This window comes from Tachysurus vachellii, chromosome 2 (assembly GCF_030014155.1).
Source record: "Tachysurus vachellii isolate PV-2020 chromosome 2, HZAU_Pvac_v1, whole genome shotgun sequence".
Classification (NCBI taxonomy): Eukaryota; Metazoa; Chordata; class Actinopteri; order Siluriformes; family Bagridae; genus Tachysurus; species Tachysurus vachellii.
The window spans coordinates 16,628,402-16,646,311 of NC_083461.1; the positions used below are offsets into that span (position 1 = coordinate 16,628,402).

General features: G+C 38.5%; 1 protein-coding gene across 2 annotated transcripts; it reads left to right on the forward strand.

Annotated features, from left to right (window-relative positions):
- Positions 1 to 2,442: 2,442 nt before the first annotated feature.
- On the forward strand, positions 2,443 to 17,639 carry arhgap17a (Rho GTPase activating protein 17a). Of its 2 annotated transcripts, XM_060860169.1 has the most exons (20): positions 2,443 to 2,876; positions 8,300 to 8,339; positions 10,391 to 10,468; positions 10,562 to 10,638; positions 10,883 to 10,994; positions 11,099 to 11,175; positions 11,296 to 11,413; positions 11,887 to 11,955; positions 12,064 to 12,145; positions 12,560 to 12,687; positions 12,888 to 12,999; positions 13,156 to 13,237; positions 13,374 to 13,454; positions 13,536 to 13,649; positions 13,728 to 13,819; positions 13,914 to 14,070; positions 14,374 to 14,637; positions 15,321 to 15,439; positions 15,531 to 16,070; positions 16,425 to 17,639. In XM_060860169.1, exons 1-20 carry the CDS (start codon positions 2,824 to 2,826, stop codon positions 16,541 to 16,543), a joined length of 2,514 nt encoding a protein of 837 aa, XP_060716152.1. In that variant the 5' UTR covers positions 2,443 to 2,823; the 3' UTR covers positions 16,544 to 17,639. The 2 variants fall into 2 exon arrangements, with proteins under 2 accessions (XP_060716152.1, XP_060716161.1); XM_060860178.1 differs by lacking the exon at positions 14,374 to 14,637 and having other exon boundaries at positions 2,446 to 2,876.
- Positions 17,640 to 17,910: the final 271 nt, after the last annotated feature.

The window sequence follows — 17,910 nt, forward strand, 5'->3', positions numbered from 1 at the left end:
ATTCATTCATTCATCTTCTACCGCTTATCCGAACTACCTCGGGTCACGGGGAGCCTGTGCCTATCTCAGGCGTCATCGGGCATCAAGGCAGGATACACCCTGGACGGAGTGCCAACCCATCGCAGGGCACACACACACACACTCTCATTCACTCACGCAATCACACACTAGGGACAATTTTCCAGAGATGCCAATCAACCTACCATGCATGTCTTTGGACCGGGGGAGGAAACCGGAGTACCCGGAGGAAACCCCCGAGGCACAGGGAGAACATGCAAACTCCACACACACAAGGTGGAGGCGGGAATCGAACCCCGACCCTGGAGGTGTGAGGCGAACGTGCTAACCACGAAGCCACCAATACTGACATAAATAACACTATACTATACAAGACAAGAAAAGACAGCACTGACATAAATAACACTATACTATACAAGAAAAGACAATACTGACATAAATAACACTATACTATACTATACTATACAAGACAAGACAAGACAGGACAATACTGACATAAATAACACGATACTATACTATACAAGACAAGACAATACTGACATAAATAACACTATACTATACAAGACAAGACAATACAGATGTGATACAATAGACAAAACAGACAAGATGTGATACAGTAGACAAGACAGTATGAGTATTAAATATGAATACAGAATATATGACTGATCAGTTATGTACATAAAGTGTGAGAGTACATGGTAGTGCAAATAACAGTATTGTGCAATATTATGCTTTTTGTACAATATACAGCAGCAGTAATGTGTGTAACATATACGGATGATGTGATGAACAGTTCTGATAATGCAGAACTTATGCTATGAAGCAGGGAATATAATTATGGTGAGTTGTTAATCAGGGTGATTGTCTGTGGAAAGAAACTGTTCCTGTGTCTGTTATTATTATTATTATTATTATTATTATTATTGTTGTTGTTGTTGTTGTTGTTGTTGTTGTTGCTTATTATTATTGTTATTATTATTATTATTATTAGTAGTAGTAGTAGTAGTAGTAGTAGTAGTAGTAGTAGTAGTAGTATTATATCAAAGTCTGAGCTTGGTAACACTAGTAGCAAGGTAGGAGTATTTACCCCAAAAAGGATGCCAGCCCAAGGAGGACAACATTCACATGTAGGGGTAATTTAGTACAGCCAGTCCACCTACCTGCATTTTAGACAATGGGAGGAAACCAAGTAACCCAGATGAAAACCCGTGTTTTCAACCTGCAAACCTGCAAGCTCCATACACTGGGCACAGGCTGGAATCAATCTCCCAAACCAAGAGGTGCAAGGAAATGTTATTATTATAACATAATAATAATAATAATAATAATAATAATAATAATAATAATAGGAAGAAACATATATTAACAGAATAGCATATTAAAATATATATATATAACATAATAATATTATTATTATTTATTTGTTTGCTTGTTTGTGTATTATGTATAATTATTTATTTTAATTTAATTAAAATATATAATACTATATATAATATATAAAAAAATATATAATATAATACTACATTTAATTTAATGTAGTAGTAGTATAACAAATGAGACTAAATTATTTACCAACCCATGTTAGGAAAGTACAAGTTACAGTTACAGAATTAATTTTGGTATTATTATGATTTTTTTGTTGTTGTTCTTTGTCGTCGCCATTGTCGTCTTATGATGCTAACGATGATGATGATGATGATGATGATGATAATTATGATATTATTATTATTTTTTATTTATTTATTTATTTATTTATTTTTTGTAATAGAACTCAAACTACATTTCTTATCAACCCAAAAAGTAATGTACACATTTTAAATATAGTTGACATTCAATACTGCTAAGGGGAGGGTTTTATCATACTAATGCAAATTCAATTCAAATTTATTTGTATAGCGCTTGTGCATTGCCTCAAAGCAGCTTTACAGAACATAAGAAACAATACAAAACTAATATAATATGTAATATTATACAAATAATGCACTATACACAGAAAAAAATTAAATCCCATCAAGTACCCATGTTTTGGATTTTTTTGCTTAATTTATAACAATCTAGCTTTTATTTATAATTTATGCAGTTATGTAATTGTCTAATTTTGTCTTTCTTTCTATCTTTTGAGAAATGGCACCAGTATATTTAACATTTTACAAGAGTTTCTGTTAAAGCTTTGATCATGTTTAATCCTATTCTACACGGGTATATTTTAGATGAAATAAAAGGGAAAAAATGGTAATGAATTCAAATCACAACAGTTTCATATGGAAATGTGTGTGTGTGTGTGTGTGTGTGTGTGTGTGTGTGTGTGTGTGTGTGTGTGTGTGTGTGTGTGTGTGTGTGATGTCTTCCTAGGTTCAGAGGTGTGTCTTCAGAAAGGGGTGAATTCACCACCACCATCATCATCATCATCATCATCACCACAGGGCTGAGAGTCTTAGCCACCGCGTCACTTTCAGACTCTCCACCAGTGGATGTCAACTTTCTCCTTTTTTTTTTTTATTTCACTGGCACAAAATGATGCGCACATTTAGCTATTGTTTTTGCTGAAGGACATTATTGTAAGGCGTAACATTTTTACTGCTCTTGTCAAACCTTGGCTATATTTGATGCTAATCTACATGTAGTTATTTGGTGCTGCGCTTGTTAGCGTATCCAGCTATAGCTAGGCTGCTACTCAGCTAGCTAATCATCAGCCGGTCAACATTCCCAGCGACTCCAATGATGATTCACACGATCTTCGGCTAATGAAGCATCTCGAAGCTTTCTATTTCCCGAAATTTGGACTTTGTAGAGAACGAGACCAAAATGAAGAAGCAGTTTAATCGGATGAAACAACTCGCCAACCAGACAGTTGGCAGGCAAGTAGCTATTAATTGTTAAGCAGTTTTGTTGTTGTGTTGTTGCCAGGACAGTAGCGACTCTATGGCTGATTATTCACGCTTATCTTTCCTTAACATTCTAACTTAACTCACTAAACGCTTTCTTTCAGCTAAGTGTCTTAGGTTCTGGAGAACTTCCAACATTATACTAACGGCTACAGCCACATTTAGCTCTGTTTTAGAGACCAGAGGCCACAACATCTGCAGTTTATGACAGTGTTTTACAGGATAAAAAGCACATCGCAGTCTATCTAACTTTACTATATAAACAACAAGACTTTAGTGCTGAGACTGAGCCATTTTTAGCTCTTCTCCTCCCCATAACCACGTTCACATCATTTACATGTTTTGCATAGAAACATTAAACACATTTAAAAAGTGTTTAAGCTGATAAATGTAAAAACAAACAAGCTTTTTTTCATTCTCTCACAAGCTCAGTGAATTTTGTCCACCACCTCTGGAGTCCAGTGTCATTTCTGTACTTGGTATGTGCTTGTTCATCATTTCCAAACTCCTCTGCTGAAAATCCCGAAGGCTCTAAATGTCTGTGATCTGATCAGTCTGCAGAGTTGGATTACTGAAACACCGTAACAAAGTCACACAAGTTTTATTTCTGTTTTTCTAGGTTACTAACCTGGTAAAGTTTAAAGCCCACAATGGAGACACAGAGCTATTTCAGGGCTTCGTCATGAATGGGTTTGTAATTTGGTACAACAGTTGCTCATCTGTAGACTCCTTGTGTAAATAGCTTCACAAGTGTGCCAGAGAGACATGGCATACATGTGGTTTGGAGTTATTACACACCCTAATATATGCCACTATGCTATCTTTTAGATATGGTTATATGTCTACGTTTGGGAAGTGGACATGTCTATGTACAAAACAACAAGCAAACCCAAAAAAAAACAACCTTCAAAACACAGAATAGAGCTTTACCCCTGAAACACGCGTCATGTATTTTACTGCTAAGATTTGAGTTTGGATTCGAAGTTTGCTTTGTGCAGCATTGTTTTATTATCACATGTATTGTGTGCTCTATTTTAGAACACAAGCATATCTGTGCAGATTATCTGAAGCTTAATACCGTTGTATGACCAAATCATCCTTGGCAAAATTCTTATTTTTAGTGATGTTTAGAGATCTCGTCGGTTAAAGAGCCGTGCTGTTCTTGAAGCAGATTCTTTAGCGCGTTCTGACCTTTAGCATTGTGTGCTCATTTTTTATTCTGTTTGAATGTTTGCAATCTGATCAGTCTCTTGAGGCCTGTTTGCAGCAGCACAGTGGTGTCTTGTTGTGACACAGACATCGCTTCTTACTAATGAATTTGTTGCTCAAATGTCTCCTGCTTTGGAAGATAACCCAGACTAATCATAATTTAGCTATTTTCACTAATCATAGTCTCTTTGGGAAATAGGCTTCCAATACGCTCTCTTTCCAAGCTTGTTTGGATCAATCCTGAAACAGACCCTCCCATCTTGTGCAAGGTAGAAGAGGGGTTTTCCAATACATTTAAAGTATTTGTTTCCCTAAGTAGTATCACTGCTTGTGATGGACTGCAGTTGAACATACAAGAATAAAATCTATTAAGGCCAGGAAGTATAACATTTCTAATTTAACCTGAGATTGACTGTAACAGTAAAAGTAGATGCTGCATCTTACGCAGCATATTTAGTTAAGGAACTCAGGTATTTAACTTTAAAATCCAACCCTATAATATAAATTCAACCCTCAATCCAAATGATAGATATATATGCCTGGAATAGTCATTTAGCAAATTGTGTGTTTTGTTAACAGTAAATCAGGAGTAAGTGATGCAGAAAGCAGACCGGAGTGTTGAAGTGTTCAGGGCTGTACGGAGGGGGAGAGGGCAGGACACACGCCTCAGCTGATCCCACAGTTCCTGTGATTGTGAGGAGGCAGTACACAGTGTTCGCCGTGCAGCTCCTCAAAGGAAATCTCTCTTTATTATGTTTTTAAACAGGAAGTTGTCCTGGGGAAGTTTTATGTCTAAGAATTGAATTAAAGATCAAATCGGTTTTCTCGCATATTGCTATAAAGTCTTTTACTTTTGTTGCTTTTGTTTTAAGCATTCTAGAATTGATTATATATAAAACAACAACTTTCAATTGTAATACACTGTAGATCAGATTTAATGATTTTCTAAAACTCAGTGACTGGATTATAATTCTGCTTTTGTTTATTTTAGTGTAATTGAGTGCTGATTGTAAGCGGGGTAGGCTGAGGACTCCAGCTGTTTGCTGTTTCTTTTACAACTGAAGGATGTCTAATTGTCAGATAATGATTCCCCTGTAGTGAGGCTATCAGTGTCTTTAAGGGACAATAAGGAAGGTGTTCCTCCTAATAAAAACAAAATCTATACAGTTTCTAAGACCGAAGTCATTCATTGTTTTACTGCAGACCATCAGTCTATTAGCAATGGGCCATATAACTCCGAACATCTGCTCTCTAGCCACACGCTTAAAAGAAATGATCGAGATCATCTTTGCTCACCTATACCCTGCTTAATTCATATAAGCCCAACTCATAGTAGTACTTCAGTACCATTTGCTCAGTCTGCTAGCTAAGAGGAAACTGTTGATCAGATCTCTGCAGGGGCTTTTCATAGCATGAGGAACCGGCTGGGTTCGCTGCAGCACTCTGCTCATTAGTTGAATAGATCTCGTAATTGCGTTCTTTTGTTTGATTTTATCCTTTTAGTCGAAGATAATGCTACAGTTTGAGTATTATACTTATTTTAGCACTCTTTTGTTTTTTATTTATGAATCCGATGCTGGCTCAATTTGTTATTGGAAGAGCTTACTATTGAAGCTATGTGTTTCAGTGGTTCTTCCTGTACTGATGGGAAAGTGTGTAGACTTTGAGGGAAACACCAGGATTCTTCATCTTTTTCTCCAGCAGATACTGCAGGCTCCATCTGGCTTTGTGCTTTGGATTGTTGCGGATACATGCAGGTTTATCTTCTGAGTTTCTCCTGCAGTCGTCTTACTTTCATGTTTTGATCAAATTTCCTGTGACCCTGGACCTCACACATCTCCCCTGTGTAGCAGAGATTTATAGGACTTATTGACTCATTTCTATAGGTATATACTATAGAATATCAGAGAAAAATATCTTTCTCTAGGTTCTGTTGCACATAAGTGCCTTTTGATGACAAGATGCAATCGGAGATTACTTGTAACTTTTATTTTGTTATTTTTTAAACAAAGGTGCTTTCACTTCTGTTTGGTTATAGTTAACATGGCCAGTGGCAGGTCCTAAATTATATACAGTGTTTTAGTGTGTTTTTCTCATTTCTCATGAAATCCTATGGCACCGTGTTTCTGAGTTTGTCATGCATTAGTGATTTGAGGTTCTCTCTGGACATGGGACAACAGCTTGGCCCAGGCATGATTCCAAAATGTCTTTTGAATTCTGTCTGGGTTTGGTTTCAGGCTTTTTTTCAGTCAATTTCTTTGCTCCTCTGTGTTAATTGAAAGCAGCTGTCTCCCACTGTCTCGAGGTTATTAAAGTGCATCAGCGTGAGAGACCGCTCGATCTTATGTGCAGCATGGTACGGTGAGTCAGGTCGCGAGCTGTGGATGTTAAAGCTTCACACACATACAGTAAACAAATTTCCTTTGATCCTTCAGACGTTAATACTAATATGTGGTTGGTGGTAGACTATTCAGCAAATGTATAGGTTAATATGAGTAAACTGCACAAGTTCTCAATATGCATTCATGCAGCATGATATTAATATAGCACTACTAATGGGTAGGGAATCATTTTACTCTCTAAACAAATCTCATGGCATGGATTCCACAAGATTTTGCAAGACGTGATAGCATCACGTCATTCCTGCAGGTTTTTTCAGGTGCACTTTCATGCTTTGAATCTCATGTTCTGTCACATCCCAAAGGTGTTCTACCGGAATCAGATCTGGTGACTGAAGGCCAATAAAAAACTCTGAACTCAATGTCATGTTCCTGAAACCAGTTTGAGGCGACATGGTGCATTATCGTGCTGGAAGAAGCCACTAGAAGATGGTAAATTGTGGTGTTGATAAGCTGTGTGTGAACTGAACGGGTGTTTTATCCACTCTGTATATGGGAGGTATTAATCTGCACCATGTCCAAAGACCACTAGAAGATGGTAAATTGTGGCCATGAAGCGATGCACATGGTCAGCAGCAATGCTCAAAAAGGCTGCTGACTTAAGTGATGAGTGATTGGTATTTAATAGGCCCAAATTGTGCCAAGTAAACGTTCCCCACACCATTACACAGTCTCCACTTTATTTTTATTTTACTCTTCTCAAAAAAACTCTGAAACTGCTGAGTCTGTGTAAATATAATATTAATATTAGCACCATGTTGTTTTAAGACTTTTCAGGTATTAACAAGACCTTACATAAAAAAGCATAGAAAAGAAGTGGCAACACATTGTGTGTGTGTGTGTGTGTGTGTGTGTGTGTGTGTGTGTGTGTGTGTAGCAGCTTTGCATATTCATTGTCCTGACATTTTCCTAGGTGGAGCTGATGTTGAATCAGATTAACTACGGTATATTAAATGCAAATCTAATATTGGGACGAAAAATTTATTGTATTGAGGTTTGTACACACTGTACGGTACTAACCTCACTAACTGGGCTATTATTCTGATGCTACTCTTAGTCACTGACTTCATGAACTAACGAGATGTTTTTAATATAGTGAGTACAAAAGCACTTTCTCTACACATAAGAACGTCTGCGTTCACACTCATCAGCACTGAAATGAAAGTAAAGAGTTAACTTTTTAAGCTAAGGTGCTTAGTTGTGTTGCAGTAGTGCCTCGTATTTGGAAGGTGTTGATAAGCTGTGTGTGAACTGAACGGGTGTTTTATCCACTCTGTATATGGGAGGTATTAATCTGCACCATGTCCAAAGACCTCTCTGAGTTTACTAATAATAGTAGCTAAGCATCTGTACAGAACAGCATTACAAGGCCAATGGTGGAATGCTGAAATTCTCTGGGAAAGTGGAAAGTGCACCAACTGCTCTCCTAGGAGCTGCTGCATGTAGACTGTTTTTTCATTTAAATATCTGCTGCCAGTTTGTCTGCGTGTTTCTGTGTTCGAACGTGTTGTTCGTTGTGTTTCTGAAAGTCATTACACATGCAGCTCATTTTTTAAATGAATAAATGAATAATAATAATAATAATAATAATAATAATAATAATTCTCTCTATTTTAATACAGCTCACCATAATACTGAGTGTGTGCTATGATTCTCAGTTTTGAGTGTTTATAAATAGATTTGTAGAAGTATTAATCAGATCAATTTCTAAATGTCAAGCTGATGTGTGCTAAACGTGTCGAACCTTTTAAATCACCCTTTTAAATCTCTCCTGCTTCTCTGTTACAGAGCTGAAAAAACAGAAGTCCTCAGTGATGACCTGTTACAGGTGACTACTTCCTTCCATATGCTTGCATTATTTGTATTGAACGTCGTTCCTTGCCTTTGGAAAAAAAGCCACATCATTGGTTTATGAACGGTTCATTGAAGCATTTCATATAAGAACTGTTTGTCAGGCTGGTTTTAGGATTCTTTTTATTACCCACAGAACAAAGACAGCAAGAATGTCAAGTAAAGTACCTTACTGAACTTTAAACAAGTAAACAATGTCATTCAGCACTTTCAGTGATCTGCAGGCTGTGGCTGCTTTACCTTGTGAAACTGGTCTGTCTTCAGTTTTGTGGGTTTTTTTTAGTAATGGAATGACACATCAGTGAGTCTGACTTGCAAGCAATCATTAAATAAATGACAGAAGTTGCCAGTCACTTTGTTGCGACAGGTAGTCACGGCTGCTAGGCAAATACATTACAAACACAAACACATTTTAGCATGACATGGAAGAGGATGGCATTGAATGTGCAAACAGTGTGTCAGGTAAATTACCTGAGATGTCCTAGAAATGTTGTGCCCCACCCTGAGAAGTTCTGTAGCTAAGAAACCTCTTAAAAACAATGAAGCACATATGAGATCACTGTTTAGGAAATGGATTTTGAAAGTGCATTTGTCATATGATTGCGACAGAAGAAGAATTTTTTCAAATGGAAAGAATTAAGGAACGTATTATTAGGATTTTGATCAACGCTATGAACAACTGCTTGTGCTGCAAGCCACTTTGTTGTCTTTTGATCGCTTTGCTTCATCACTCCACACACAGTTGTGTAGACTAAAGTATAGCTCAGCTTACTCAGGGTTTTTCCCCACAATCCATGTCAGAGATTCCTCTCTAGGCTTCTATAATGCCTTTGGGTTGTAGACAGCTTGTCTGGGCAACATAGGTGATTAATGACATCATATCTTTTTAGATCAAGTCTACATATTCAGTGTAATCAGTGTATGTGCGCTTTTGTTTCTGTTGGGGACTGGGTGTTGTCAGTGTGACGTTTCCCCTTTCTGTGGAACTCTTATAAAAAGAGATACTAAATTGATTCCATTGCAAATGGTGCAGACCGATGTTTGAGTTTGTTTAGTCTACTGTTGGTCTGTTCGTGTTTGGCGTGGGATGGAAACAGGGAAACATTTATAAAAGACCTTTGCACTAGCTAATCCAAACAGTCCCCAAACAGGATCTCCCTCAGCATTAAAAAAGAATAGACAGAAGTCAATGGATTCCCCTTGTTCCCACGCCAGGTGGAGGGTATCCTCTGTCCTGTCTCTTGCAGGAGACGCCCATGCAAGAAGAAGGTGTGGTGGACTGGAAGGACATGGGGGAGTGGTGAATGGCATGAAGCTGCAGTTTTCTCTGCACACACACTGTGGAATTCCTGAACTTATAGTCTGTAATTTTTATTCTAGTCCCTTTTAATCTGTTTGTTCTTTCATGGTCGGGCTTCTGGGAATTGTATTAAACGATTCCTATTTGTATTTATATACACCCTACAACTTTAGAATCACGGTTTAGCCTTTAATACAAACAATATTGTGGAATTTTATTTCAGGTAGGCAATATTTTCTGTAAGTAAATAGACCTACACCTTAAGAATCCCCTGTGTAAATCCAGTCTTTGTCAGCTGTAGTGATTAAGTCATGTTTTGAGGTATGCATAGCTGTGAATTATTTGAAGCCTCAGAGTAAAAAAAAATAGCGACCTGGCAGCCACATCTTCAGAGAAGAACATTGTACCTGTTTCTATCTTATGCATCTTCCCTTAGGCAAGGATGTAAATCACCCTACGATTAGATGTAATCAGCCAACACTATTAGATTTACAAGTGGTTTCTTTGTGTGTGAAAGGCAGTTTACAGTATATATGCGTTTAACTGTAATTATTTGTACCACTTTTCACAAAGTGATGAAAATTGCTGAATAGATTAATGCCATGCTTCATAGCAGAGTAGTGAGGGTACTGTATACAGTGTGTCACAAAATCCTCAGCATGGTTTGTGGTACTTTGCAGAGGTGGTTCTTTTAGTTTTTGAGCACTGTTTTGTATTGTTCTCCACAGATCGAACGTCGCATGGAACTGGTGCGGGCCGTTTCCCACAATACGCATAAGAGACTGGTTACATGTCTGCAGGGGCAGGTAGGCACAAATGACACCCCTGGCACCCCTTGTGTTGTCACTGCACTGTTAGAGCTGCAGGAGTAGATGAATGGATTTTTTTGTGTCTTACAGAAAAAGCTCTCACTGACAGCATTGTCACAGGCCATGCAAGACGGCGGGAGCCAACTAGGAGAGGAGTCTCTTATTGGGTAAATGTGAACTGTGTTTTATGTTACTTTATACTTTTTTAGTCCTTTAGATTTTAAGCCATTTTGTATGTGTGCTGTCAGTAGAGTCTTCCTCTGAGTAAGTGACTAGACGTTTAGTGTTACATATTCACAATGTAAAAATAATATCGTTCTTTTAAAATGCCTGCTAATGGGATAATGCAGCATTTGGCAAACCCTAATGACTGTAAAGTGGATTTCAGCATATTCATCTATCACTTGGTAGGAAAATGATGGAGGTGTGTGGCGAAGCAGAGAACAGACTAGCTTCTGAGCTAATGCAGCATGAGATTCAGATTGAGAAGGAGGTTTTAGATCCACTAAATCAGTTAGCTGAGGTAAGCACACAAGTCTTTCCTAGTTTATAGCTCTATAGAGACTATGAGCTTCGTGACAGTTTTCTATGCAATGACTGATTTTAATTATATACATTCTCTTTCAGGTGGACATCCCCAACATACTCAAGCAGAGAAGACAACTTGCCAAGCTGGTGCTAGACTATGATTCTGCTCGAACAAGGTCATTATTTTTATATTGTAAGATTGAAGATGATGTCCATTCGTGTTACTGTTGCCAGTCATCTGGTAGTAAATAATAACACCTATTGTATCTTCTATTGTATTGCTGTCTCACACTCAGATGGTTGCAGGCAACCAAATCCATAATCTCGGGAACAAACACACAAGCACTGACAGCCAAGGCAGACTCACTTAAGGAAGAGATGGATGAAGCAATGAACAAAATGGAACTCTGCAAGGTACCAAACAAAACACAGCATATGATGAAAGCTGAGTCTGGACATGAGTCTAATACATTTTTTTTTTATTGTTTTCATCCATGCAATCTCAGAGAGATATACAAAACCAAGAGTTTTCAGGGAATAGGGAATAGCTGATGTATGTATGTGTGTGTGTATGTGTGTGTATGTATGTATATATATATATATATATATATATATGGAACAGTAGGGAATTGTTATTGTCCAGCTAGTCAAACACTCCTGCTTCACTTTCTATATCCATGCTACAATGAATTATTTTACTCCAGAGCAAATCTTCCAAATGTGTAAATCGACAAAAGAACCAAATGCAGTGGTTCTCTCTCTCTCTGTGTGTGTGTGTGGCTTATTTCTATTTGTACGAAATAAATATATATTTTCAGTATACTAAATACTCAAGGCCATCGTAGGGTTAGAAGTTATCTGTTGCTTTTTTCCTGTCTCTGTTTTAGGATCAACTCTCTGCTGACCTGTACAATTTCTTTTCAAAAGAAGGGGACTACGCATGCTACTACGTAACAGTAAGTGCATTTAGTGTTTCGTATTCAGACATTATAATTTTTACCTCTAATATAACTTTTATTCACCTTTCACTTTCCACTGGTCTCAAGTTCTTTTTCTGTTTTCAGTTATTAGAGGCTCAAGCAGATTACCACCGAAAATCTCTCTCTGTTCTGGAAAGTGTCCTGCCAGCAATTCAGGCACAACAAGGTGTGACAGCTCCACTGATTGCTGTTACTGTAGATTGTGTTTTAAACTGAACAGTCTGAGCAATTGTTATACAACTGAATTTTTTTGAACGTACTCCAGCGCTAAACAAACAATATGTCCAATAATTTGCAATAATATGATGTTCGTTTCAAGCCGTTATTTTCTTTTTTTGATATATAAATTATTCTGAGCTTCATCTGTGGTGTGAGGCTGGTGTACTCAACAACCCAGCATGTGAACTATGAGTCACACCTCTTTAATAAGACATCTTTATTCCTCCTTTATCAGCTGCTTCCTAAATTCAACAGGAATTCACTAAATGTAAAAAAAAAAAAATACTGTTAAAAGACACTTAAGAAATTGGAAGTTTCATTTACGTATGTAATCTCACCCTTACTCTGTATGTTTGACCAGACTCATGGACAGAGAAGCCAGCATTTGGAACAGGCTTGGATGAGCACCTGAAGAGGAGTAACAGAGAGATAGCGCTGCCCATGGAGGCTTGTGTGATGATGCTGCTGGAGACAGGCATGAAGGAAGAGGTAAGACAAACATCAGAAGTCGTCTGAACCCTAATGGAAAACAACAGGAAACCAGCACGCTTTTCTGCATTTGCTTATAATTTAGAAAATAGCAGTGAGTCAGAAGGTGACAAATGGGGGAAATACCCTTATCTGAATATGAATATCATATCCCTAGCTGAATAAATACTTCATGGATCTGATTTTGTTCTCTGAACCAGGGTCTTTTCCGGATAACTGCAGGAGCCTCTAAACTGAAAAAGCTTAAGGCAGCGCTGGACTGCTCCACCTCTCAGCTAGAGGAGTTCTACTCTGATCCACATGCAGTTGCTGGTATAAAAAAATGGCTTTTACTATGTAATATTGAAATATTGTCATTTCTGTTCATGTAGAGATTTTCTTTTTTTTTCTTGTGTGTATGAATGTGTGTGTGTGTGTGTGTGTGTGTGTGTGTGTGTGTGTGTGTTTTTTTTAAAATGATCTGATTAGGAGCTTTGAAGTCCTACCTAAGGGAACTGCCAGAGCCTCTTATGACCTATGAACTCTATGATGAGTGGATTCAGGCATCCAAGTAAGCCAATTCATGGCATATTGTTTTCCTAGTAATTTAACCACAAGAGATAAACCTAATTGCTTTTTTTTTTTTTTAAATCTATTGCATTTTGTCTTCTTTTAAATTTTGACATACTGCATTCAAATCTTTCTAGTATATCTGACACAGACAAAAGGTTACAAGCTTTGTGGGTGACCTGTGATCAGTTACCAAACAGCAACAAAGCCAACTTGAGGTGAGTTTTATCAAAATTATTTAAATAAGTCATCCAGGAATAAAATTTGCCCAATCACTGATTATAATTTTAATTCCAAAGGTATCTGGTGAAGTTTCTTACTAAGCTTGCTCAAGAAAGTGAAATTAACAAGATGACACCTAGCAACATTGCAATTGTTTTAGGACCAAATCTGTTATGGCCAAAAACAGAGGGGTGAGAATATTTTTTTTCTTATTTTGGTGCCTGTTATGAACTTTGCAAGCCCTAAAATCTTATACCTTTTTATCACAGGAGCTTAGCAGAGATGGCAGCTGCGACCTCTGTCCACGTCGTTACTATTATCGAGCCCATCATTCAACATGCAGACTGGTTTTTCCCTGAAGGTGAGAACAATAACAGTGAATTATACTTCCCTTTAAGAAAAAACATTTAAAATTGTTAAACAAAGACTTATGTATATAAATGTTATTTGTTTAGATGTGGAGTTCAATGTATCTGGCATGTTTTCAATGCCCACTCCTATGACAAACCATGTCAATCACCTGACCATATCTGACTACGACTCGGGCACAATAGAGAGGAAGAGGCCTAATAGTATGGTGGGACCTGATGGTGACATGGCTAGACGAGACAGGTACACTCACTAACAATAAACACAAAATATCAGTTACCAGGCTGTTATCACCCTATATAATCCTGCAGGTAATCTTCTAATGCTTTTTAAACATTTCCTTGATCTTTGTCCACTAGTAAATCTCAATGCACTGATACTGTAGTTAATCTTCCGAACCACTGTTTCTGTAACTTTCTGCTTCACTGTGGGTAGTGAGGGCATAGCTGTGGATGCACTTTTTTCCTGTTCTATTCTGTTGGTGGTGTTGCTCACTTTGGATTATCTCTGCACTTGTGGAGTCTTTACTGTCTCTTTTCCCTTCAGCTCTGCTAACAAATTAACGGAGCACAATCCCCGTAGAGGCAGTACACTAACTAGAAAGCAGCACACTTCCCCTGCCTTCCAGCCCCCTCTGCCCCCAGTGGAGGCTGCCAGTAATGCAGGAGGCCAGTTTGTAGCTGAGCTCCTGCTACAGCAGCCTGCACCAGAGGGCCTGGGTATGGAGGCCTGCCATCCTAGCTTGGCACTGGGGATGGCAGCCCTAGCAGCAGCACAGCAGCTTCTAGCACAACAAACTGAGGAGATCAGGTAAGGGGTAAAGCATCGCTCTACAGGACCTGTGAGGCACCATGCTTTCTGCTGTGTGAAAATAGCCCTGCTTGCTTTTTCTTTTGGCCTGTGTTCATTGTAAACGAACAGGCAGACCGGTTTATAATATTTGTATGTGCCATCCCTAGGCACGGGACACTCATGTAGTCTTACGACGTAGTTTGTATCCCTGGTGTTATTCGTTACAGTTAAACAGTTTGTTACTTAAAGACAAAAAGTCCAGTTTTTCTGAAATATCCACACCATAAATGTCATTTTGGACGTCTAAACAGGTGCAAGAAAAAAATAACATTAACCATTAGTCATATTTCACCTCCCTTTTCCACCCGCACTTTTCACTGTGCTTAAAAGCCTGTTCTGAAATCCCTTTTCATGTTGCCTTTGATGAACGAATACCTTATGCAGGTATCCCCTGTAACAACAGTGGATATTTTCCTGAATCACAATATATGTTTTTAGACGTAGTCCATTCTCTTGCATGCTTTGGTAGTCACATGCACTGCTGCAAGGTGTTTTGACAGTATAGTACTGTGACAACATCTCTTAGCCGTTATAAATTATTGAATTATTGATTAAATCATTCCTATGCACTTCACAGCATAAAAGGCTGTTTGTTCTTATTTCATGAAAGCATACATTTACATTTACATGTATTTTGGTAGTTCAAAGTCAAGTGAAGCAACATCCACACCTCAAAGAAATGGCTGTGGAGGTTCACAACTGAGTGTGGCATCTCCAGTCACAGGATCATCAGGACACAGTCCTCTCATGGCACGCAGAGGTAAACCCACAACTATAATGTGAATACACACATGATTTGAAAAGAATGATTTGCCAATTCTGATCTGAAACTTTTACTCTGCTTGCCATAGTTATAAAAAAGCCGGCCCCTGCTCCACCTAAACCAGCCAATCCACCATCAGGTCAGCTTGGCAATCAGTCATCTCCGCAGCCTTCATGTGGGACTCCTCAATCCCTCTCTCCATCTCCGAGACCTCTCTCAGCACACTCTCCAAGCAGTCTTAGCCCCACTCAGTTAGCAACTCAGTCTAGTACAATACCTCGGCGTCACTTAAGCAACCAGCCTCCTCTCCAAGCCCCTAGCCATCCACCCCCAGAGCCCCCCAACCAGGTTACTCCTATTCAGCCCATAGCAGTTGGCGATCCAGGAGAAGAGCCATCTCCACCCAGTACTCCCAGTCCCCCTAAAACTCCTCCACCTTCAGTGGTTCCTCCTGAAAATGCAAGCACATATGTTCCTTCCCCGTTTCAGTCTGGCTCTCTGCCTCGGCCTCGGCCAGTGCCTAAACCACGCAACAGACCCACTATTCCTCCTCCACCACAACCTCAGCCTTCGGCCAGTGACACCGGTGACACTAATGACATCTGGAGTTCTGCATACAAAATGATGGGTTAGTCACCATCTTTTGCAACATTTCATGTTTTCTGAACATGAAGAACTGTACCAGATCCTTTGTTGTTGTGGGTCTAGCCACATAAATGTATGTTAGTTATATAGCTGAGTATAGCTCATTAGACCAGAGACTAACTATAGGGCTAAAGATTTTACAGACTCAGATAAATCATTTATTACTATATTATATTACTGAATGTTCCTCATTCAGTCATGTTAGTTGTTTATCTAGATTAGAAATCCTTTCATTTGAATACCTCTGAGCTACAGTACAGCAAAACAGACAGCGCAACCAGTTATTTAAAAAAAAAAAAAGTATTTTAAAAACACTAATTTTCATGTATTTGTTCAGAACCAGGGATGCCATTCAAAGGGCTGGGTCGAGTCCTTATTCCTGACATAACCCCGGATCAGCAGCCTGTTGCTCAACTAAAGGATTCAGACTTGGACTCAGAGAGCACCGTCCTGTGAAAGTGGCTGCTATAAGCCGGCTACCTGTTCCTCACAGCCCAGGGGCTCTCTGAAATGCTGCTGCTTCTTCTCTTTCACCAAGTTCCTGTCAGCTTGGTTGCATTTCACCAAAGATTTTGGACCATTCGTAGAACCCAGAGGAATAGCGGCATGGAGACTGCATGGCACCGAACAGGTTTAAAGCTATCATTCTCAATTACGTATTAGTGGAAGGAACTGGGACATAGGTTGAGGTACTAGTTGGTGTTTATTAAGTGGCTTTAGTTTAAGAGACGTGAACGAGAACACACCATATTAGGCTTGGGATGATATTAAGCAGAAACCATATACTGTGGCTTTAGAGTGTACCTTGTGACTGCAGGTTTCCAGTCAGCTAATATACTCAACTCCTAATTTTATGTATGGAAAATGTCCTACATCTGTTTCCATCAACACATTCCCTAAGGCTTATGTCAATCTCGGTTGTTCTATTTTCATTTGAAAGTCTTATTATGCCTCTCATGTTTAGCTGAATATCCTGCAATTTATTATCAATATAGCCTATTACCTACAGTATAAAAATGTACACGTACACAGAAGGTTAGAATTCTGTCTTCAACTGTTTTCCTGAACCAAGGGCATTAATGTGATCAATCCCTCATGACTAATTTGACAGCATTAAGTCATCTGTGTGTAAGAATCCGGTTATCTGTGTAAGAAATAATGAATGAAACATTTAACAGATGATGTGTTAGTTTAACAATTTTGTATATGAAGACGGTCAACAAACTGACAAATGACAAAACCCTGAAGTTTATGACTTGTTGGACAAGAACACTGTGTGGTATACTGAATGTTTTACTGTGTTAAAAAAACAAGGTCTTGAATGGTAGTAAGTGACACATAAATGTGGCACTCATATATACTATAGTATGTTTGTTGGCAGGCCTTGCATTTACCTTGCTGCCTTACCCATTATAATGTTTGGAAAATGAACTAAAGGTATAAATGTTGATGGTGTACAAAGGAGAAACTTTTCAAATGAGAAAATTGGGGGGAAAACAACATGCTTGCTATTACTGCTTTACGATCAATTAATAAAGCACAATACCAACTCCTTTTATTGTTTTTAATTATGTGCTTCAGTGGCATCTTCCGTTGTAAATATGAATTGTTGCGTTCTAAGGATCTTTTGTTCTTTGCCGCTCTCTCTTCCAGTTGAGTCGATGATCGGTTGGCCATCCAATTTCTAATAACACAAACAAGAAATCTAACAAACCTAAATGCTATAAATAACATAACATTTACCTGTGTCCATGAGGATGTTGACTGCTTTTGTGTAGCTCTTAAGGAAGGTAGTGGGAGAGTGGAACACTTGGCTCGGGCAG

What these genes read in the sequence shown, in the direction of transcription:
- arhgap17a (XM_060860169.1), top strand. Translation starts at nt 2,824, where the DNA reads ATGAAGAAGCAGTTTAATCGGATGAAACAACTCGCCAACCAGACAGTT. An exon ending in TCAGTGATGACCTGTTACAG is followed by an intron (nt 8,340 to 10,390) that starts GTGACTACTTCC and finishes TGTTCTCCACAG; the next exon opens with ATCGAACGTCGCATGGAACT. An exon ending in TTCTGCATACAAAATGATGG is followed by an intron (nt 16,071 to 16,424) that starts GTTAGTCACCAT and finishes GTATTTGTTCAG; the next exon opens with AACCAGGGATGCCATTCAAA.